This window comes from Aulonocara sp. 'chitande type north' Nkhata Bay, linkage group LG19, assembly GCF_057382095.1.
Source record: "Aulonocara sp. 'chitande type north' Nkhata Bay isolate Kocher_YH1m ecotype deep benthic linkage group LG19, A_spYH_male_GT1.1, whole genome shotgun sequence".
Taxonomy (NCBI): Eukaryota; Metazoa; Chordata; class Actinopteri; order Cichliformes; family Cichlidae; genus Aulonocara; species Aulonocara sp. 'chitande type north' Nkhata Bay.
In genome coordinates, this window is record NC_141362.1 from 18,777,723 (window position 1) to 18,797,184 (window position 19,462).

The following is a 19,462-nucleotide window of genomic DNA, read 5'->3' on the forward strand; positions in this document are numbered from 1 at the left end:
AGAAAACTCCAGCAATAAGAAAAATGCTGCAAAAGCACACAAAACACAACGCAAATGGGAAAAACGACAACGGAAATAGGAAAAAACAAAACAGAAATAGGAAAAAACAGATTTCCAAAAGCACAAGGGAAGTGTTTCTGGGGAGACAATAACCCGACGGACCGGTTGCAGGAACCAAAATATGCTAATAATTGCGCTGGGAGACACTTAAAAGAAGTGGAGGATCTATTGGTTTTGTGAGGAAAGAAAAGATGAGAGGTAAGTTAGTGTTAGCCTAACTATTAGCCTAAAAATCCGTCATCAGTATTATATGAATCGTGATAAAAGTTGCAGTCTGTTCGGCCTCTCAGAGCCACCGTACCTTTACAAGTTTCAGCTCTTTGTTAATACAGCACAATGTTTATTTTGTAAATAGTTTTCCCGTTTACAAGATATTCCCTCAAATATTCCTTAAAATAGACAACAAAGGAGGGGCGCGCTTTAGGATGTGGCCTCTTTGTGACTGACAAGGTGTGAATCTGCGATTTACTTGGTGTATCAGTCAAATCTGGCTTCTCTGTGTAAGTCAGCAAACCAGTTCACAGCAGCTGCGTCTATTTTACCTGCTCTAATGTAACGTTGGCAGAAATTCTTTTTAATTTGTTACAGTTGGTCCATATTTTTCCAAAAATATTCTGAATAGTGAAAATGTTTAAAAACGATTTATAAAACGGTCCAAAAGACTCATGTGTTTATGTGTGGGAAACAGGTGCAGAGTTTATTGGGACATGTGCAAACTTACTTGGAAATATAATATGCAAGTCAAAACAGAGTTTGCACAACTCAAACGTTCAGATTTGGATTCCTCACTCCATAAGACTGATTTTCAGTCCAGTTCTTGTGTAATTTGGCATAGATCAGCCGTTTCGCCCTGTTTCTCTTTCTTAGGAATGGATGCTTGACAGACTGAACTCATTTCTGGCCGTGTACTTACCCCCTCACTCAGAGGAGACTGCCAAGTCAATAAACCTCAGCAGGTATATTTACATGATGTGAAACAAATGTATTTTTCTTCTGTTTCAGGCCATATTTCGAGGGTCTCTCCCTCTCGAGCTCTCAGACTGAGATTGGCAGCATCCACAGCACTCGGAGCCACAGGGAGCCTCCCAGCCCGGTGAGACCCCCGACACACGAGCACATTGTGAAACACCAAATGGCCTCCAGTAGTTTCTGCTTATCTTCCACATTAATTGATTTCAAATCTCCTCCTTCACTTAAACAAATGAGTTAAGTAACATGTGAGTGAACAGCTGGAGGCAGGTGAGCTGCTCTGATGGCTTCTCCGGCTCAGGTTTTTCCTTCAGCCTTCAGGTTTATCCCTCTGGTTGCCTGTTTGCGAAACTGTAGGGCTTCAGTTGAACTAACAATTCATGATGATATGTCGAGTCAGACAATGCTTTACTTTCTCTGAAATTAAAGTTTCCCAGAGTCCATCAAATCCAGGTGATGTTTATTATTCTTCCCACAACCTCACTCCAGGTTGACCCAGATAAAACCAAGTGCACCGGGGATGACGGCGTGTCTGATAACATCCCTTTTGTGAGTGTGAATCTAAGCTTTTTCAGATTGATGCACTGACTCAATATTGTATTTTTATTATATGTAAGAAAGGCTAAAGAAGATCTCCTGTGTTCTCTGTAAGACTGTCAATAAAACCTGTAATCCAAAGACGATCCTTAAGGCATTTAAGATGTGAAAAAGTGTTGAAGAGCAAGAATGCAGAAACACATCTGCCAGCTCTTAGCTCATAAACACTGTTCCAGTTTTTCTCTGCTTCTGTTTCCCCTCAGGAGCAGCCAGAGGCGGTGACCCCAACCACAGAGCTGGAGATGGACAACATGGACACGTTTTTAGAGAGACTCCCACCGAGTGGCAAAATGACCAAAACAGAGTCTCTTATCATTTCATCCAACAGGTAAATATACATAATTTAATGATAACACACTTATTTCAAGCCTGTAAAGGCAACGCTGTAAATGCGCACGCATGATTCTTCATGTCTGAATGCAAAGAATTGTTTAACTTGTCTCTCTCTTCCTTTGCTTTTTTTGCTTTTAGGCAGGAACCAAAGTTGGCAGGGAGGCGAGGCAGGAGCACATCGCTGAAGGAGCGCCAACCCAGCAGGCCCCAGAATGAGAGGGCCAACAGCCTGGACAATGAGCGGTCTCTGGATACCAGATGCCACCTACAGGTAGGAGGGTAGAAGTGCAGGGGAAACCAAAAACAAACCAAAAACTATGAGTTTTCTTGTATTCACAGGCGTGGGAAAGATTTTCTGAATATTAAAGATTTTGGCATTTAGCCTTTATTTGACAGCGGGGAAAAAAAGACAAGAAAGGAGGGAAAACGTGTCGAGGGAAGACACATAACAAAGGGTAGCAGGGTGAACTCAAAACCAGGCCGCCTAATTTCAGCCAGAAAGCATAAGCCAGTGCACAGGAATGTTAAAACAGTTAATATGAAGATAATTCTCAATTCAGGCAAGAGAGTCACTGTTTTGGCAGCATATATGTATAGGACAGAGGTGCTTATTGTAATGACCGTCCGTGTGTTAATGTATTCATAGACATGTCTAATAGATTGTGCCGGAAAAGAAAAGTATGAGATCTTACATTAACATGAACCTAACATTAAGGTTTACCTATTTTACTTCCCTAGATTCCCAGAAAGACAGTGTATGACCAACTTAACCACATCCTGGTATCTGATAACCACCTCCCTGATAGTATCATCCTCATCAACACGTCTGACTGGCAGGGCCAGGTAAGCAGCAGGCCTTTTCAAAGATAAAGGTCTTACTTACTTGTATACAATTTTCATTTAGGTCATTTAATTAATTAAATTTTCTTTGACCAGTAGTTTTTAAGTGTTTAAAGATTTACAGAGCATTAATTATTGGTTTATAATGGAGTCCCTCCTCTCTCAGTATCTTTCAGACATGCTGCAAAACCACCATCTGCCAGTGGTCTGCACCTGCACCACGGCTGACATCCAAGCTGCGTTCAACACCATCGTCTCCCGCATACAGAGATTGTAAGTCTGCCTCCCATGCTTTATGAAAGCACGCACACTCTGGATTAATGTTGCAGTAATGCAGAGCTGCGCTGCTCGTTTTTCTCCCTAGCTGCAACTGTAACTCCCAGACGCCTGTTCCTATAAAGATAGCGGTGGCCGGAGCGCAGCACTACCTCAGTGCAGTTCTGAGGCTTTTTGTGGACCACCTGTCCCACAAAACTCCTGACTGGCTCGGCTACATGAGGTTCCTCATCATCCCTCTAGGTTTGTGACGGCGTAGCTCTCGTCTCTTCTGTTGTTAGGTGCACCAGTGAGGTCATGTTTTTGTTTAGTGGGATTAGGCAAAAACTACTTTGATGATTTTCTTTAAAGTTGGTACAGAGGTCGAGCACGGACAAACGGAGGCCCATTAAACTTCAGGTGGCGCTTACAGCAGAAGCAAATGGTTAGCATGGGTGGAGGACTGGGGGCTAGAGGTGGAGCTAGACTGTTAAGCAAGATTATCCATGTAACCATCACGTATGCTATATGGACAGAAGCGTTGGGCCACCTACACATTACACCGACAGGAACTGCGAGGCTATACTGTGAAGCTCCCGGCACACAGTTTTTGTGCTGATGTTAATGCCAGAGCTGCTTTAGAGCTCTGCAGTTAGAGATTCAGCAGAGCTTGGGCGACGTTTACACACTCTACACCTCAGCACTCTGCAGTTGAGCTGAGCTGCTGTGGTTCCTAAATGCTTCCACTTTTCTTCAAGAGGAGGCGCAGCTTCCCTCGAAGGGCTATACTAAAACGTTGATGTTTTATGTTTTTATAACAACATGCTGACCTATGTGCTAGAAGCATTACATACTAAAATGATGTAATTTATTATCTTCATATCCATATGATTGGAGCAGAATCGGCTGAAATCTTTGCCTTCTATAAGCTGTAAACACTTTTTAAAGATATATTCATTTGTGACTGCAAACTGAAACTACTGCTACTTACTTGGAAAAAATTACTTTATATGATTTCTCACATAAGTTATTTTATTGGGTTTTGCTTTCCAGACCCATTTTCTGTCAGTCAGTCAGAATCAGCTGTGAAGCTGCTAAACAGGAAGTCATACAAGGCTCCTTTCTCAGTTCTCAGTTTGTGCCTTCTCGATTCCTTTCCTCACATCTTAGTCCCTTCAACCAGGGAAGAAAGAAGGAGAGAGGAGCTGAGGCGACACACATTTATCAAAATCCTTAGACATCCTTGCTTCAAAGTCTGCTGTATCCCTGATATAACTGTGTTTGTGACTTTTTTATTTTTAAGGCTACTTCTAACAAAAATCAAATAGTTGACCAATTTATAAATAACTCAAACACTTTATGAATAGACATAAATTATTCTGCTCCTTCCCTGGTCTATATATCCCAGCTGTGTGCAACTCTGTTATACGCTGCAAAAATACTTCTGCAGAGGATGTAAGTGTGCATCCTCAATTATATCTCCTCAGGCAAGCCTCCTCTGTCCTCCGACCTCTGACCTCCAGATAGATGTTGGGATCCAGTAACGTCTCTTAGCATGGCATACAGAGGCACAGGCAGGAGGACTGAGGACAGAGGAGACAAGGAGGCACAAATGACAGAAATGAGAAAGCGACGTGCACTCAGGGCCTCACTGTAAGGAAGCAAAAGCAACTTTGTGGGATTTGACCACTAAAGCTAAAAACTTTCATGAGCCGTCTGGATATTTCAAATTTTCTGTTTGTTTTTTTTCATATTCGCACATTTGTGAAAAGCAGACCAGCAGCTTTTTCAGAGGTCTTGTGCTCTACTAATTTTTCAATATTTAAAAGTGCTGTATTTGTGTAAATTGCAGTGCTGCTTGTTAATATTAGTTTTAACCTTGTTGTAGTGGAAACGCGGTGGTGATATTGATGTCAAACTGCAGCAGCTCTGCACTGTTTTTTTTAAATCATGACTCTCTCTCTTTTCCATTGGCTTTAGGTGCACATCCAGTCTCCAAGTATCTCGGCACTATTGACTATCGATACAACAGTTTGTTCCAAGATGCTGCCTGGAGGGACCTGTTTCACAAATCAGAGGCTCCAGTTGTTGGTGGGCTGTCACGCTTTTCTTTGAACAACATAACACTCATTTGTTCAAAGTTTAAAGAGCTCTTAAAGAGCCACTGAAATTATTTTAACCAGAAACATAATTATGATGTTACATGCTCACTAGCCACTTTATTAGGTACACCTATTTGCTTGTTAACACAAATATCTAATAAGGCATTAACCTGCTGAAGCTCAAAATTTAAACTCAAAATGAGGGAGAAAGGGGATTTAAGGGACTTTGAATGTGTCATGGTCGATGATGCCATCTACTTCCCATGCAACCATCTCTAGGGTTTTACAGAGAATGGTCAGGGAAAAGAAAAAACAACATCCAGTGAGTGGCAGATTTTCTTTGAGCTGCCTGGACAGTAACACTGAAGAGCATCTCTAAATGCACAACACGCCAGACACTGAAGAAGAGCACACCAGATGCTTCTCCTGTCAACTCAGAACATTAAACCGAGGCTACAGTTTGCACCAAAGTTGGACAACAGACGAATGCTGCGTGTCTGGTGGTCTCAATTTAAGCTCCTACGTTCGCTCAGATCATCTCAAAGGAGTTTATTGAACATGACAGAAAGTTTTCTATAGTCAAATGGCTTCCACAGTCACTGGATCATAGTCCAGTGAAGCACCTGTGAGATGTGGGGGAACTGGACTTTCTCATCAGGGGTGTGTAGCCCACATATCAAAATCTCCAGCACCTTGTCGAATCTATAACAAGTATTATGGTAATTCTGAAGGCAACAGTTGACCCATACCGGTACCAGTAAAGTATACCTAATAAAATGGCTGGTGAATGAATACTGTATGTTGCTGACTCTGTAATCAGGTACTAATCACCGTCTCCTTTACAGTCCAGGAGAACCCAGATGTAGTTTCCAGGGTAACACAGTATATGGTGGGAGCTAACGGAGCTCACCAGCTCCCTATCGCAGAGGCCATGCTCACCTACAAGCAGAAGAGGTACATGCTTTTTTTCTCAGGATTTCACCCTCATTTAATGACAAAATAAAGTTACAGTCTAGTTGTTATCAGAGATGCATGGAAGCCTTTGTTTTAGGCGTTACAGTCAAAAAATCGGAGTCTATGTTTGCTCTAACATATGCTTCTAATGCAGAGCTTTCAGTATTTTTAAACGGGGTTTCAAATGTTTATTTAAAGAGAAATCCACAGTGATAAGTTACTAGAATCTCCCTGAACATTACAAATTGAATTAAAAATACCTGCACTGCATATATTATTACATATATGCTGTAAGTATGCTTCTGTGGTGCAAGTTACTCACACGCACAAGAAGGTTTTAAAGCAAACATTAACTACGGAGAGTAGATTATTAGACATTTGCTAGTAGTAAACAGCCAGCTTAGCTCAGGCGAAGATTAAAGGCCACAGAAATGAGGTGCACCTTCTGGTTTCCATTCAGCCCCTTTTTGAAAGAAATACTGAGTGAATAGTTTCACTAATGTTGCAGGGTTTGTCTGTTTGTGTGGGGGTGGGTAGTGTGTCTTCTAAGCATCACTGTGTTTCCATCACTGTGTGAGTGAATAACATGATTTATCTTTGTGTTGTATGTTTTCTTTCTTTGAAGGAAAAAGAGCTTTCATTTTGATTTTGCAGTAAGGTATTGTGAACGATAGTCTGTTTCTCATGTAGCCTGGTGATTCATGCGCTTTCTCTGTGGTTCACGCATTTCTCCTTGAACCCTCTCATTGTTTTTTGGATCTTGTCGCTTTAACAGCTGGCTAAATTATCAAAAGTTTCAATGTAAGCTTTCCAGAGTAAAGCTGCAACGACACAGAAGCAGTATGAGATGTTTGAAGCTGCACCAGATGAAGTTTTGATTTTGACGTTTTTATGAAATCAGCCAGTGGGATGCAAAGGAGCTTTATACACTGATTACATTTCTCAGCATATAAAGATATTTAAAAATAAATAAAATAACCACATTAGTTAGGATGTTGTGTAAAATATATATGTAACAGGAGCACGGTGACCACTGTGTGTGTTTTCTATAAGTTTCAAAGTTAAATGTTTCCCCATTTCTCAGTTCAGATCCTCCTTTGTTGCAATTCTCCCTTCTGGCAGCATAGGTTGTTCAAAAACATGTGTATCTCATTCAGCATTGGAGCTTCCACACATGTGCATATTTCCCTATGTCTGGTGCACTAATGTGATAGCATCTCTACTAATATGCATGCTCTCGTTTGAGCTCTGAACTCGTACAAAGCCAGATGGGTCCCCCTCTTGTTTGGTCCAGAGGACGTCAATTTAAAAAAGGAATTCAAGTTTTGATTGGTCAGGCCAAAAGACTTTCTGGTACATATATCAAATGAGCACTGCCTCATGTATTTTATTAACATGTAGAGGTTTAACGGTTCTTCAGAACTGCTTTTCACACCATGTGGTTATTTCCACTGCTGTGCATGTTTGTTTTTAATGCAGTGCCATCTGAAGATAATTTTTTTAGCCTTGCATCTTGATATTTCCCCTGATTCTTGGAATCAGATGTTTAAAAACCCTAAATTCTTTAATTAATTGACCAACTTTAGTGGTAGATGTTGGAATAGCTGTTTACTTTCTCATTCTTTAGTTGCCCACTGTTTTTGCAAACAAGGCTGTTGTGGTAGAGAGAGTAATAGCTTCGTAGTGCAGTGTTTAACACAACAGTCAAAAGTCATTTTGTAGTAATAGAGAGGGGACGATTTATATATCATTTCTATCTGCTCATAAAGAAACAACTATTGGGTGATTAGTAAACTGAGCTGAGCCCATCTCTGTGCTAAATGTGCTAAAAGCTAACGAAAACTGTTTTAAATGGATGTTACAGCAGTAATAACCCTGCACATAATCCTCTGTCAAACCAGGAATTGGCATGGTTTGGTATGGATTTAATAACCATGATTTAATATTTTAATTAGTGAACTTTTAATGTGCAGGAAGTAGATTCGGTTCCTTTTGATTGGACCAATGTTTTAATAATTAAATTTTATCAGCATCCACTGAAGAGCTTTTAGTGCTGCATGTATGCAGGCGTTTGCTGAAACAGAACAATTCATTCTCAGCGCTGAGCCGCCGTAATTTTCAAGGAACAATTGTGCTGTTAAAGTGGCAGGTGAACATTTACAATCAGCCTCTTTTGTTTCTCCCTCCCTGCTGTTTCATGCTTCCCGGCCAATCATGTCTGTCTGTTATTTATCTACTAAGATGTATGAGATGTGGATACTGTCAGTAAAAATAGGGTGTTATGTTGATGCACTCTTCTTTTATTTAATTATGAGCTGCAACCACCAACAACATTGTTTGGTTGAATCCAGTTTAATATCGGACAAACATATTTATACATGTACACACAAATTACACATACAAGTCTGTAGGGCTTTAATAGCTAAACAGGCATTTTATTGTATGAATATTATTTATTTCTAAATTATTTTAATAGGCTGTGTCTTGGAGAGGCTCAGGTGATTTGATTATTTTTATTTTATTTAATGGAATAGCTCAATAAGCACAACTATATATCCATTTATTTTGGAGAGCATCACTCTTTCTATGCGCTTGTCTGTAGGTAAATATCCATGCACAAATTTGAGGTAAATCTTTAGACGATCCTGCTGGATGTTCAATAAATAATTTTAATAACTTACTGGAAATTGTGCAAATTTGTTTCAGTGAGAATTATTAAGAAAATATTTGGAGATTATTGAGATCATTGAGAAGTGCCACTCTTGGACATGGAAAAAGCTTATTTTAATTAGAGGAGTATAAATGCTTCTATAAAGTGCATGTTCATAATTCAGCTGTCTTCAACTGTTTACATGGGTTGATGTGCATGTGCATCTTTCAGATATCAAACATTAAATTTAATGAATGGATGAAGTGGCTCAAACAATACTCACGTACTCTGTCGTGGTCCATACCAGGCAGACATCAGGCTCTCTCTCTCTCCGGCTGCTTTGAAGTGATTACAGCAGAGATGTGTTTGTGTTGGAAAAACAAACTGTTACCTACTGTAGGCTGTCTCTCTCTCTCTCCCCCTCCTCTTTAGTCTCTCTGTTTCTTCCCTGGGGGGGCGATGGCAGGTTTCTTCAAGGCAAGAGCAACGACCTTTCGTGTCGCTGAACATCTTTACATTCAGAACACGTAGACCTACAGAACAGTAGAACTTTATTCCGGCTATTTTTCTGGGTATTTCCGGGAAAATAGTTCACACAGTAGAAGGCTTGTTAAATGTTGTAATGCACTACCTCTGACAGGTAGTGCATGGAGCCAAAAGGTTTTGGACTTAGGTTGGTGCTCTTCCTTTTCATCGACTCCTTTATGACTCTAGTTGACTTGTTCCCCTGATGGACTTGCTGCCTTGCTGAACGCCCTCATGACTCTGTTTGGGTCGATCCAGTCTGGTGCTGCAGTGATTTGATGGCTTTGCTCGAGGCCCCAAATCGGCCAAAAGCTTGCATGTTTTGCTCTCTGCTTCTCCAACTCCAATCAGAGGCCTGCCGTCAGGAAGTGAACCCGTTTTAGTGGAGGTTAAATCCAAGCAGCATGTGCAGCTGAGCTTTGCATAGTCCCCTATGCAAGAGAGGACTCAGTTATTTCCAGATGTAAAACAATGGAAATCAGCATCACCCAAAGTCATTATGCACAAGCTACTAATGACTAGATTTCAATGTTACTAACTTTAGATTTACATTTCTTCAAATTATAATCTTAATTTCTTTTAGTACTCTTTGTAGCCAAGTTTAGGAAATGCTTGTAGCATGTATTCCCTTTAGAGCTGGCTACTTTATTTTGATCAAACTCTAATTTCTCTCCTTGTGCCTTCTTGTTACCTGCACTCGTTACAGCCCAGATGAGGATTCATGTCAGAAATTCATTCCTTTTATCGGGGTAAGTATTATCTCTCTCTCTGCCTAAATACACTGATCAGGCATAGCATTATGACCACTGACAGGTGACGTTTACCTCTTTATCGTGACACACGTTAGTCAGTGGGATATATCAGGGAGCGTGTGAACATGTTGTCCTAAAAGTTGATGTGTTAGAAGCAGGAAAGGGCTTGAGGATTTGTGCGAGTTTGACAAAAGGTCAAATTGTGAAAGCTTAGACGACTGGGTCTCCAAAACTACAGCTCTTGTGGGGTTTTCTTGGTCTGCAGTGGTCAGTGTCTATCAAAAGCAATCCAAAGAAGGAACAGTGGTGAACCAGCAACAGGGTCATGGGTGGCCAAGGCTCACTGATGCACATGGGGAGTGAAGGCTGGCCCGTGTGGTCCAACAGACCGCAAATGAGCTACTGTTGTGGAAAAACTTGATGCTGGTTCTGATTGAAAGGTGTCAAAGATTACACAGTGCATCGTATTTTTGTTATGCGTGAGGCTGCATAGCTTCTGACCAGTCAGGGTGTCCTTGCTGACCCCGTCTACCGGTGAAAGCACCAACAATGGCCAAGTGAATAACAAAAGATGATCACGGAGCAATGGAGGAAGGTCTGGTCTAATGAATCACAGTTTCTCTTGCATCACCGGGTGTGTATGCATCGCTTACCTGGGGAACATCTTTCTGTGAATAGAAGGTAACCAGGCGAAGGCAATGCAATGCTTTGGGCAATGTTTTGCTGGGAAACCTTGGCTTCTCCCATTCATGTGCATGTTACTTGGACAGGTACCACACCTAGCATTGCTGCAGAGGATGCACCCTCTTTCATGGAAATTGCATTCCCATCCTCTTTCAGCAGGATAATGTGCCCTGCCACAGAGAAAAAATTTGATCAGGGATGATTTGAGGAGCACAGAAGCGAGTTTAAGGTGTTGACTTGACGTCCAGATTCCCCAGATGTCAATCCAAGTGAGCATCTGTGTGATGTGCAGGACAAATAAGTGTAGGTGTGAGGGATCTGTTGCTAACATCTAGGTGACAGATACCACAGCATGCCTCCAGGGGTCTACTGGAGTCCATGCCTCGAGTACTCAGGGCTGTTGTAGCAGTAAATGAGTGACCAGCACAATTTTAACCAGGCAGTCACAGTGTTATGTCTGATTGATGCAAATGCTGCACTTTTCAGTTTATCTGTGGGTTTTTGTGGCACTTTGAAGTGGTGCTTAAAGTGATAAACCTTTGCTTTTCCATTCTGTTCTTCAGATGGTGAAAGTTGGCATTGTGGAGCAAACAGCTGCAACATCAGGTACACCACTGTTTGGCCACTTTGTGGTTGTTGAATATTAAAAGAGATGTTTTGTCATAGGCTGCATGTTAAACCTTTATATAAGACTTCATTAGACAGCTTTACTGAATGAAGTGAGCAGCATTGCCATATCTACATTCCTGTTGATCCTTATGAGCTTATTAGATGTAAATATATTCTCAAGGCATTAATAATCAATTCCAGAAGGACTTGTTGATTTATACTGTAGCAATTAATCCTGTGAGCCTGATGTTATATCATCTTTGTTATGCTGAGACTTTGAATAAATAAAAAGCTTCATGTTAGTGTTGCAAGTCAACAAGAAGACATTTTTGTGTTTAAAGTCATTTAAATGGAGAGATGGCTAGTTTACTGATTGTAGGTATGATGCAATCTAACAATATTTCAAAAGAAATTGCAAGAAATTGTTATTCCTGATGCTGCTTGCCTCCTTTCACAGCTCTTTTTTGCTTTTTCCTTTCTCAGGAGACTCTGATGATGCAGCGCCTCTGGGCTCCTCGCTGCTCTCCTCCACCCCTCCACAGGTATCACCCGCTTTCAAAGAGGCATCGCCCACGCCGCCCTCGTCTCCCTCTGTCAACACCAGCTTTTGTGCTTACAGGTAAGATGTGCTGCCTGCTGGAGGGAAATTACATCAAGTTCTTTTTTACTAATGTCCTGGTAAATCAAAGCAACGTCTCTGCACAAAGTTTAAAATTAAATGTTTGAGCCAGAAGATATTTCATCTTCTGAGACTCTATACAAAGTCTAAGAGCAAAACTGGCACATTGCAAGAAGCTTTATGCAACGCAGTCTCTTTGAGGGGTCCCAGCTTTCAGATTCAAAGCTACTGATGCAAATTCTTTACAAAAATCTGTAACGTTTTACGACTTGTACGTGTATTCCACAGCTGTATATTTGTCTTTCATTTGTTTCATTTAAGCACATCTTTCCTTTAAAGTCTGAAGTTTCACATATCAGGATATAAAAATCTGGTTTTTTGCAGCTTCTAAAATGTAGAAATATTTGAGTGTGTCATTGTTTATTTAACAAAGAATCAAAAGAGAGAAGCAGTGTGAATAAACTAGAGAGATTAATTATTTTAAAAATGAATACCATGTTCGTGTACTTATATAGTGCTGTATTTATGTACATTTTCCTAAAGACAATGACTGCGTGAATTCCTTCTATACGATACTGCTCAATTCTCTATATTATCTCATATTGTTTTTATGTAATTTATGCAATAAAGTTTAAAATTAAAGCCTTTTCACAGTATCAACATTGCTGTTTTCCTGCAGCTCTGGTGGTCAGGTGGAGCTCATGGGGCTTCAGGTGGACTACTGGGTGGCTCCGACAGAAAGGAAGAAAGATGTGGAGAAGCGAGACTCCTCCTCCAAAAACACTCTCAAGTGCAATTTCCGCTCGCTGCAGGTCAGCCGGCTGCCACTGGGGGGCGCAGAGCCAAGCTCCCAGCCCACCATGTCTATGACTGTGGTGACCAAGGAGAAGAATAAGAAGGGTATGTTGTATGACTGTGTTGTCACGGTGCGCTGAGGCAGTCGTGGGAAGCCCAAAGGTAGGGGTGTCAAACTAATTTTGCATCGTGGGCTGCAAACAGCCCACTTTGATCTTACAGTAAGGGGGCCGGTCCTGTGAAACTCCGCCTTTCTGTCAGTATAAAGAAGTTTAACTACATAATATCTTAGTATAAAAAAAGCACAATTTCAAACATAAATCTCGGGTTTTCTACATGAAAAAGAAAAAGCTGCTGTGGCAAAGAAAGAGATCTGTGAGCATGACTCCTCGGGCTTAAACTGAGAAATAAATGTGCAAAATCACAGAAAATAGTAGCTCGTTGTTCAGACCGCCTTGTAACTATAAAACAGAAATATTTTGTTAATTCACAGAAAATGTCATATTCTTTTTTGTAGTCCCTTTGTATGAAAATGAATTTCTGTAGTTGATAGAACACATTTTTTGTTTTGTTTTTTACTATAATTTAATTGTTTATCTATTGATTAATTATTTTGGTGTAATATGAAAAGCCATGGGAGAGGTCTTAATCAGGTTGAAAATACATTTAAAAGTCCAAAATGTATGCCCTTCTTCACTCATTCCAGAGCCATCTAGTGGCCCGAATTAGAGGCTTCACTGGGCCAATTCTGGCCCCCGGGCCTCATGTTTGACACCCCTACCCTAAGGGTAGACTTTGGTTGTGAATGAACCCTGAAAAAGTCAATAAACTCTATAGTAGTCATTAAGAAAACAGTGTAAAATGATTAAATCCAGTCTTGCAAAAATGTTTTCACATACGACTCCTGAGAGACCAGAAAGATTCTGAGATCACAGTGTGCATCTCTGTTGTTCCCTTCTACCAGTCATGTTCCTGCCAAAAAAGAGCAAAGACAAGGAGGTGGAGTCAAAGAGTCAAGTGATTGAGGGCATCAGCCGCCTCATCTGCACTGCCAAGCACCAGCAGACCATGCTGAGAGGTAATTTTCTGCACAGACCTCCTGCTCGGTTTACTCTTCTTGCTCAGCGGCCCAGACATCCTCAGACAGACCACAGCTGCTTCTATTTTGACTGATTACTCACATTTTAAAAAGATCAGATCAGGAGTTGTTCCTCGCCGACCACTTCGTACTAATCAATATCTAATCAGTCAATCACATGGTGGCATTTAGGCATGTAGACATGTTCAAGATGACAAGATGGCATGGTTGTCGGTGCTGGACAAGCTGGTCTGAGTATTCCACAAGCTGCCGATCTACTGATCCGCATAGAAACAGCTGCGTTTTCAAAGATGCCCGTGTAGGTGTGGACTTAGCGTAAAAGAGTTAGTAGTGTATTACTACCTGATTGAATTTTTGAGGTGTGAAATAAACCGCAATGGAGTTTTACAACAAAATATGGGTGTGTGTGGCTGGAGGATGTTTGTGTGCGGGGGGGGGGGTGTCCCCAACTCTGGGAACCTAATCAATGCAAAAATCTATCTGGTCTATTGTGGAACTACTTTATTAACTTCTGTTGTAGCTCCAATAAGCAACTTTGCAAAGTTTAAAGTTTAAAATTTGCATGAGCCGTGGAACTGAGACCAATAACCACTTTCATACTGAGAGCACTTTTTGTTCCGTGTACTGTGGTGTGGCAGTTTGGCAGTTAATATGTACATTTGAAAGCAGTAACACCTGTTACATCATGAAGAGGACCGTGTGAATTTCAGCGAAAAGCAATGTTTATTTTTATGGGAGGGGCGTTCATATCTGGTGATTCAGATCTTAAGACAAGAGGAATACTTGTTCAGCATTTATTCCCAAACTTTAGCGTCACTCATATCAACAGGAAATGAATCCATAAAAATTGTGAGCTATTTGAAGAGTAGTACTGGATAATGCAAAATAATGCATGCCTTGCACATACCTAGAAGGAGTATTTGTTATTCAAGGACCCTCGTTAAGAGTTTAAAAAAAGCCATTTCATAATGAACTCCAAAGAAGACCACGACCATGTGCTTTTACACATTCACTCAGCTGCTAACTCAAAACCCTAAAGTGCCATGAATGGGTGAAGTGTGTCACCTCTTGCTAGATTTGCAGGTAGAAATACTTCGGCGTGTAACCGTTTGTCTCTTCCTCCGCAGTGCTGATCGACGGCGTCGAGTGGAACGATGTCAAGTTTTTCCAGCTGGCTGCTCAGTGGTCCTCACACGTCAAACATTTCCCCATTGGGATCTTTGGACACACGAAAGGCCCTTATTAGCAGCACCTAAGAGACTGAAACATGGAGGACAGCAAACCCACCCTCCCTGCCTCCCTCCCTCGTGCCAAGAGCTCTTAACCCCCTTCCTCCTACCTTCGCCTGCACAGTTCCTCCTATTCTGCTGTCTTAATTTAAACTCCTGCTTTCCACACTTGCATTGTCCCCGTTATTTAATCTTTTGCGTGTTTTTTGTTTTGTTTTGTTTTGTTTTTTAATTTTCTATTTATGTAAACACATCTCAAGGCAGAGCTGCTATGAGAATATTTCTTTACTTGGCTTTTTAAAACAAAAATCCTGCTGACGTTTTATAGACTTTTGAGGAAAAAACATTAATTGAATAACAACTAGAAATGACTTCTAACCTTTAACATAATGAGTGCCCTGGTTTCACTTGGCCATCAGTTTTTTCGTTGTTGTTTCTTTCCTTTTCAAATTCGATGAGGATGGTTTTAAACACTTGGCCAGCACAATTAATCACAGCTATATTATAAAAAAGAGCCATCTGCCTCATAATAAAGGTCATATTTTCTAATTACAGAGAAGAAATTTTGGATTTACAGCCACAGAGACTGTTGGCAGTTCATTGTCTTAAGCCAGAGGGAGAAAGGATAAACGGCCTCCGTGAAGAAGTGTAATGTGCAATAGACGAAATATTGTGTGAATGCGATTCTGCTAGAAGATTTCACACTGCTCTTAGTGGTGATTTTCACTCTTTGCATCCCTTCTCTTCTTTACTTTACCCTCCTGATAAACTAGTTCAAGGTTTGAAGAGAAGCTTTTTATATTAGAATTACGAGCGCAGTTAACCACAAACTTACAGGAAAAACTTTGGGAAATGCTATCTTGTTGAGAATTGAATGAGAAGATTAATACCTCTTATTTTTTATGGTAAATTTGAAGCTATAGTTGTTTACAGTAGAGTAAATAGGTACCCTTGTTCTTTTGAAAAGTAAAAGAATAACTACTTACCAGCACTTCTGAACCTCACTTAATTAAAACCTTATATCTTGTATGTTTAACCCCTATAGAAACTGAGCCAACCTAACCGTTTCTATGTTTAGTAGAGTAAGAATGGGGCATTGTGGTTTTATGGCTGGCACATAATGCACCCTTCCTCCAACACACACAAAATAAATAAATCAGGTTTTATACATTCTATATAAAGCTAAGCTAATGGTTAATGACTGACCCGGCTCTAAACAAACGGAACAAAATCTTCTTACCAGCATCTCCAGATCTCACCGTCTATCAAACATCCACATAGAAAATGAGACAGGGTAGCTATTGCTCTGTTTGCAGCGCTGAGCTACGCTAATTGGCTGCTTACACATCTGGTATCAACTACAGTACTGTGCAAAGGTTTTGAGACACCTCTCATTTCTTTATACTTTGCAGGAAAATTAGAAATATGTGCAGTGAGTTATTGAAAAACGAAGCACAAAACAGAATATGCATCATTCTAATGAGCTTGAAAGTCAATATTTGGTATGACTATCTTTGTTCTTCAACACATCCTGAACTCTGTTAGGCAAGATTTCTTGTCATTTATTTAAGTAGTTTTCAGGAATAGTTCTCCACGACATTCATAGCTCTTCTCTAGATGTAGACATTGCTTTCCAGATGATATTGCACGGTGGATTAAAATCTGACTGTACTTTTTCTGTGTTCATAATTCCCTCCATTTTTCCATCAACAACTGGCTGAAATGCAGCCCCAAACCATGACAGAGCCTCCACTATGTTTTACAGATGGCTGTAGACACTCACAGTTGTACCTCTTTGCTCTCTCTTTGTACATATTTGAGAGTATTTATTACTCCATATGACCTGTTGCCACAGATTTTTTGTGTAGTTCTTGTGTAATTTGACTTACTTCAGCCTTTTCTCCCTGTTTCCCTTCTTTATAAATCACTTCGTGACAACCACCGTTCCAACATTTCTGATGATAAGCAAACAGCAGATGGATAAACTCACTTTTTATAGATTCAGCTAAAGAAAATTCGAAAAAAATATGTGTTTATGACAGGCTGACAGTAACACAGGGCCTCAAAAAATTTAAAACTTCTTGTTTTTATGTTCTGACACAACACTGGTTCATCCCTTAAATTTTGATTTTATTTTTTTTCATGCTTGAATGATTCATAGTTCAGTTTTTGGTACCACAAAAAAACGTTCCTCTGAAAATAATCAAGCGCAAGGGCTGAACTGAACAGGAGTTACAAACCACCCAATGTCCAAAGAAAAACTTTGAAAACCCTTCAGAAATTCTGGAGAACTATTTCTCAATACCACTTAAAAAACATTCCAAGAAAATCTGTCTCCTTGGAAGCAAAATATAAAGACACGAGGGGTAGTTCAAGACTTTTGCACAGTACTGTACTTGAGAAAGTTGGAGCCCAATGTCCACTGTGTTTCCTAAGAGTTATCTGAATGAATCAGACTCTGCACAAGTGTGGCACACATCAGCTCAGCCAAAATTAGGAAATGCCCCACTGATTATTGGAAAAAATTGACCACTTCCTGTTTTGTTTTAGTTTTTTTTTTTTTTTTTTACTATAATAAAATCAATAAATAATCTATTGAAGCCATGGGAGAGGTCATTATCAGGACAAAAATACATATATGCCCTTTACATTTATACCCTTCTTCACTCATTCCAGAGCCATCCAGTGGCCTGAATTAGAGCCTTCGCTGGGCTGATTCTGGCCCCCGGGCCTCATGTTCGACACCCCTACCCTAAGGGTAGATTTTGGTTGTGAATGAACCCTGAAAAAGTCAAACTCTATAGTAGTCATTAAGAAAACAGTGTAAAAATGATTAAATCCAGTCTTGCAAAAATGTTTTCACACACGACTCCTTAATGAAACCGGTATCACTCTTTTAAATGTGACTCTTAATGAAGTCATGTATGACACAAGAATCCTACTTAAATTAAACAGAAGTCATCACAGTTCTTTGGTGTGTATGCAGCAGCCATAATCTGCAGGCAGGTCAAATACCAGTGCACAACGCTCATGATTAATCATATTTAGGCATGGTGCAGACTAATGTCACCTCATCTCAAAATGTGTGGTGTAGAGCTGTGGCAGTGGTACTGATCTTCTCATTTAACTCGGCAAAGAAAGCAAAACAGCATATCTCTCGAAATGCCAAACTGTCCTTTAAGATCAGCATACAAGGTGAAACAAAAGCGGAGAGTGTATTACATTACATTCATGAATTCTTCCTCCTTGAGCCCCACACTCCTCCATACACTCCATATGTTCCGCTAAAAGCAAATGTTACTTTTGCCAAAGGAAACACTCAAGAACTGCAGCTCACTCATTACTTGTGTGGTATTATAGATGACTTCATAATGTAGAGGTGAATGTATTGACGGTACCTTAATGTAAAGCACTTTTAAATGTTTGTCCAGTATAGATTAGTATGTTACACCCTGGGAACCTGCAGGTACTGTTGGCTGTCTGCCGTTATGTCTGAGCAAAGTAAAACAAGCATCCGTGTCTCCTCAGTGCTGTAAAAGCAAAGTTCATGCTCGGCTTGAGGCCTCGTCAAACTATTTTAGATTTTAGTTACATGTTCTGTGAGGTAAGCCTAGAAAGTGTATGTGGATTACGTCTGTAGATTTTGCTCCATCTTTAATTCACTTTTAAGACTGAGTAGTATTTTGCTTAAATTTCTTTCAGTAGCAGTGTCATCATAACCTTTACCAGTTTCTTGATAAGTGCCTAAATTGCTTAATTTTGACAAATCAACTGAAGTAAATATCCCTGGCTGAAATGGTGCTGATTCGAGCCCGGACAACAACAAAATATCTCAGTACAGCACATTGATTTCGCAACACAAACACGTGCGGTGTGCATCGGTGGGAAGTAAAGTCACGCTTGACCAGCTGATTATCAGTAGTTTAAAGAACACTACGGTCCATTCATGGCGAGCATACATTTGTTGTTTCTCTGTTTAGAGAATATTTTAGATGGTTTTTTTTCCATGTTGTCTCAGAAAAGGCTTGTTGTAAGTTCCCTAAAGACTACCACTGTAATCCCAACAACTGGGAGTAATAAAACTACTATACACACTAAAATGTAGTTTTCATGTGTGGGTTACTTGACTTGGTTGGTGCTCCAGAACTGATAAATTTAAAATAAGAATATGTGATTACAAACTTTATATATCTCGTTCGCCCTACTTCTTAAGAGGACCTATAAAAGGCTGCGACTGTATATATAAATGTCCATGTGATAAAGCTTACGTGGACTTTTTGCACCATCTTGTGGTACAAACTGGTTTTAAACAAAAGTACCGTCCAGCCCTAGTTCAACTTTCCTCGATATCTTCAACACAATACGCAGGGTTTTTTTTTTTTCAGATTTA

At 40.2% G+C, this 19,462-nt stretch overlaps 1 protein-coding gene across 4 annotated transcripts in view; it reads left to right on the forward strand.

Annotated features, from left to right (window-relative positions):
• Window positions 1–19,170, forward strand: part of pacs2 (phosphofurin acidic cluster sorting protein 2) — a 63,630-nt gene extending 44,460 nt beyond the window's left edge. For 2 of the 4 annotated variants that reach the window (XM_086274007.1, XM_086274008.1), the window contains exons 10-25: window positions 1,063–1,153; window positions 1,519–1,578; window positions 1,830–1,954; window positions 2,098–2,230; window positions 2,698–2,802; window positions 2,966–3,072; window positions 3,164–3,318; window positions 5,035–5,145; window positions 6,002–6,110; window positions 6,736–6,768; window positions 9,992–10,034; window positions 11,285–11,327; window positions 11,814–11,949; window positions 12,629–12,849; window positions 13,709–13,822; window positions 14,971–19,170. In XM_086274007.1, coding sequence (XP_086130133.1) covers window positions 1,063–1,153; window positions 1,519–1,578; window positions 1,830–1,954; window positions 2,098–2,230; window positions 2,698–2,802; window positions 2,966–3,072; window positions 3,164–3,318; window positions 5,035–5,145; window positions 6,002–6,110; window positions 6,736–6,768; window positions 9,992–10,034; window positions 11,285–11,327; window positions 11,814–11,949; window positions 12,629–12,849; window positions 13,709–13,822; window positions 14,971–15,089 — 1,705 coding nt within the window. In that variant the 3' untranslated portion in view covers window positions 15,090–19,170. Of the gene's footprint in view, window positions 1–1,062; window positions 1,154–1,518; window positions 1,579–1,829; window positions 1,955–2,097; window positions 2,231–2,697; window positions 2,803–2,965; window positions 3,073–3,163; window positions 3,319–5,034; window positions 5,146–6,001; window positions 6,111–6,735; window positions 6,769–9,192; window positions 9,238–9,991; window positions 10,035–11,284; window positions 11,328–11,813; window positions 11,950–12,628; window positions 12,850–13,708; window positions 13,823–14,970 lie in introns of all 4 variants that reach the window. The other 2 variants (XM_086274010.1, XM_086274009.1) reach the window with 2 other exon arrangements.
• Window positions 19,171–19,462: the final 292 nt, after the last annotated feature.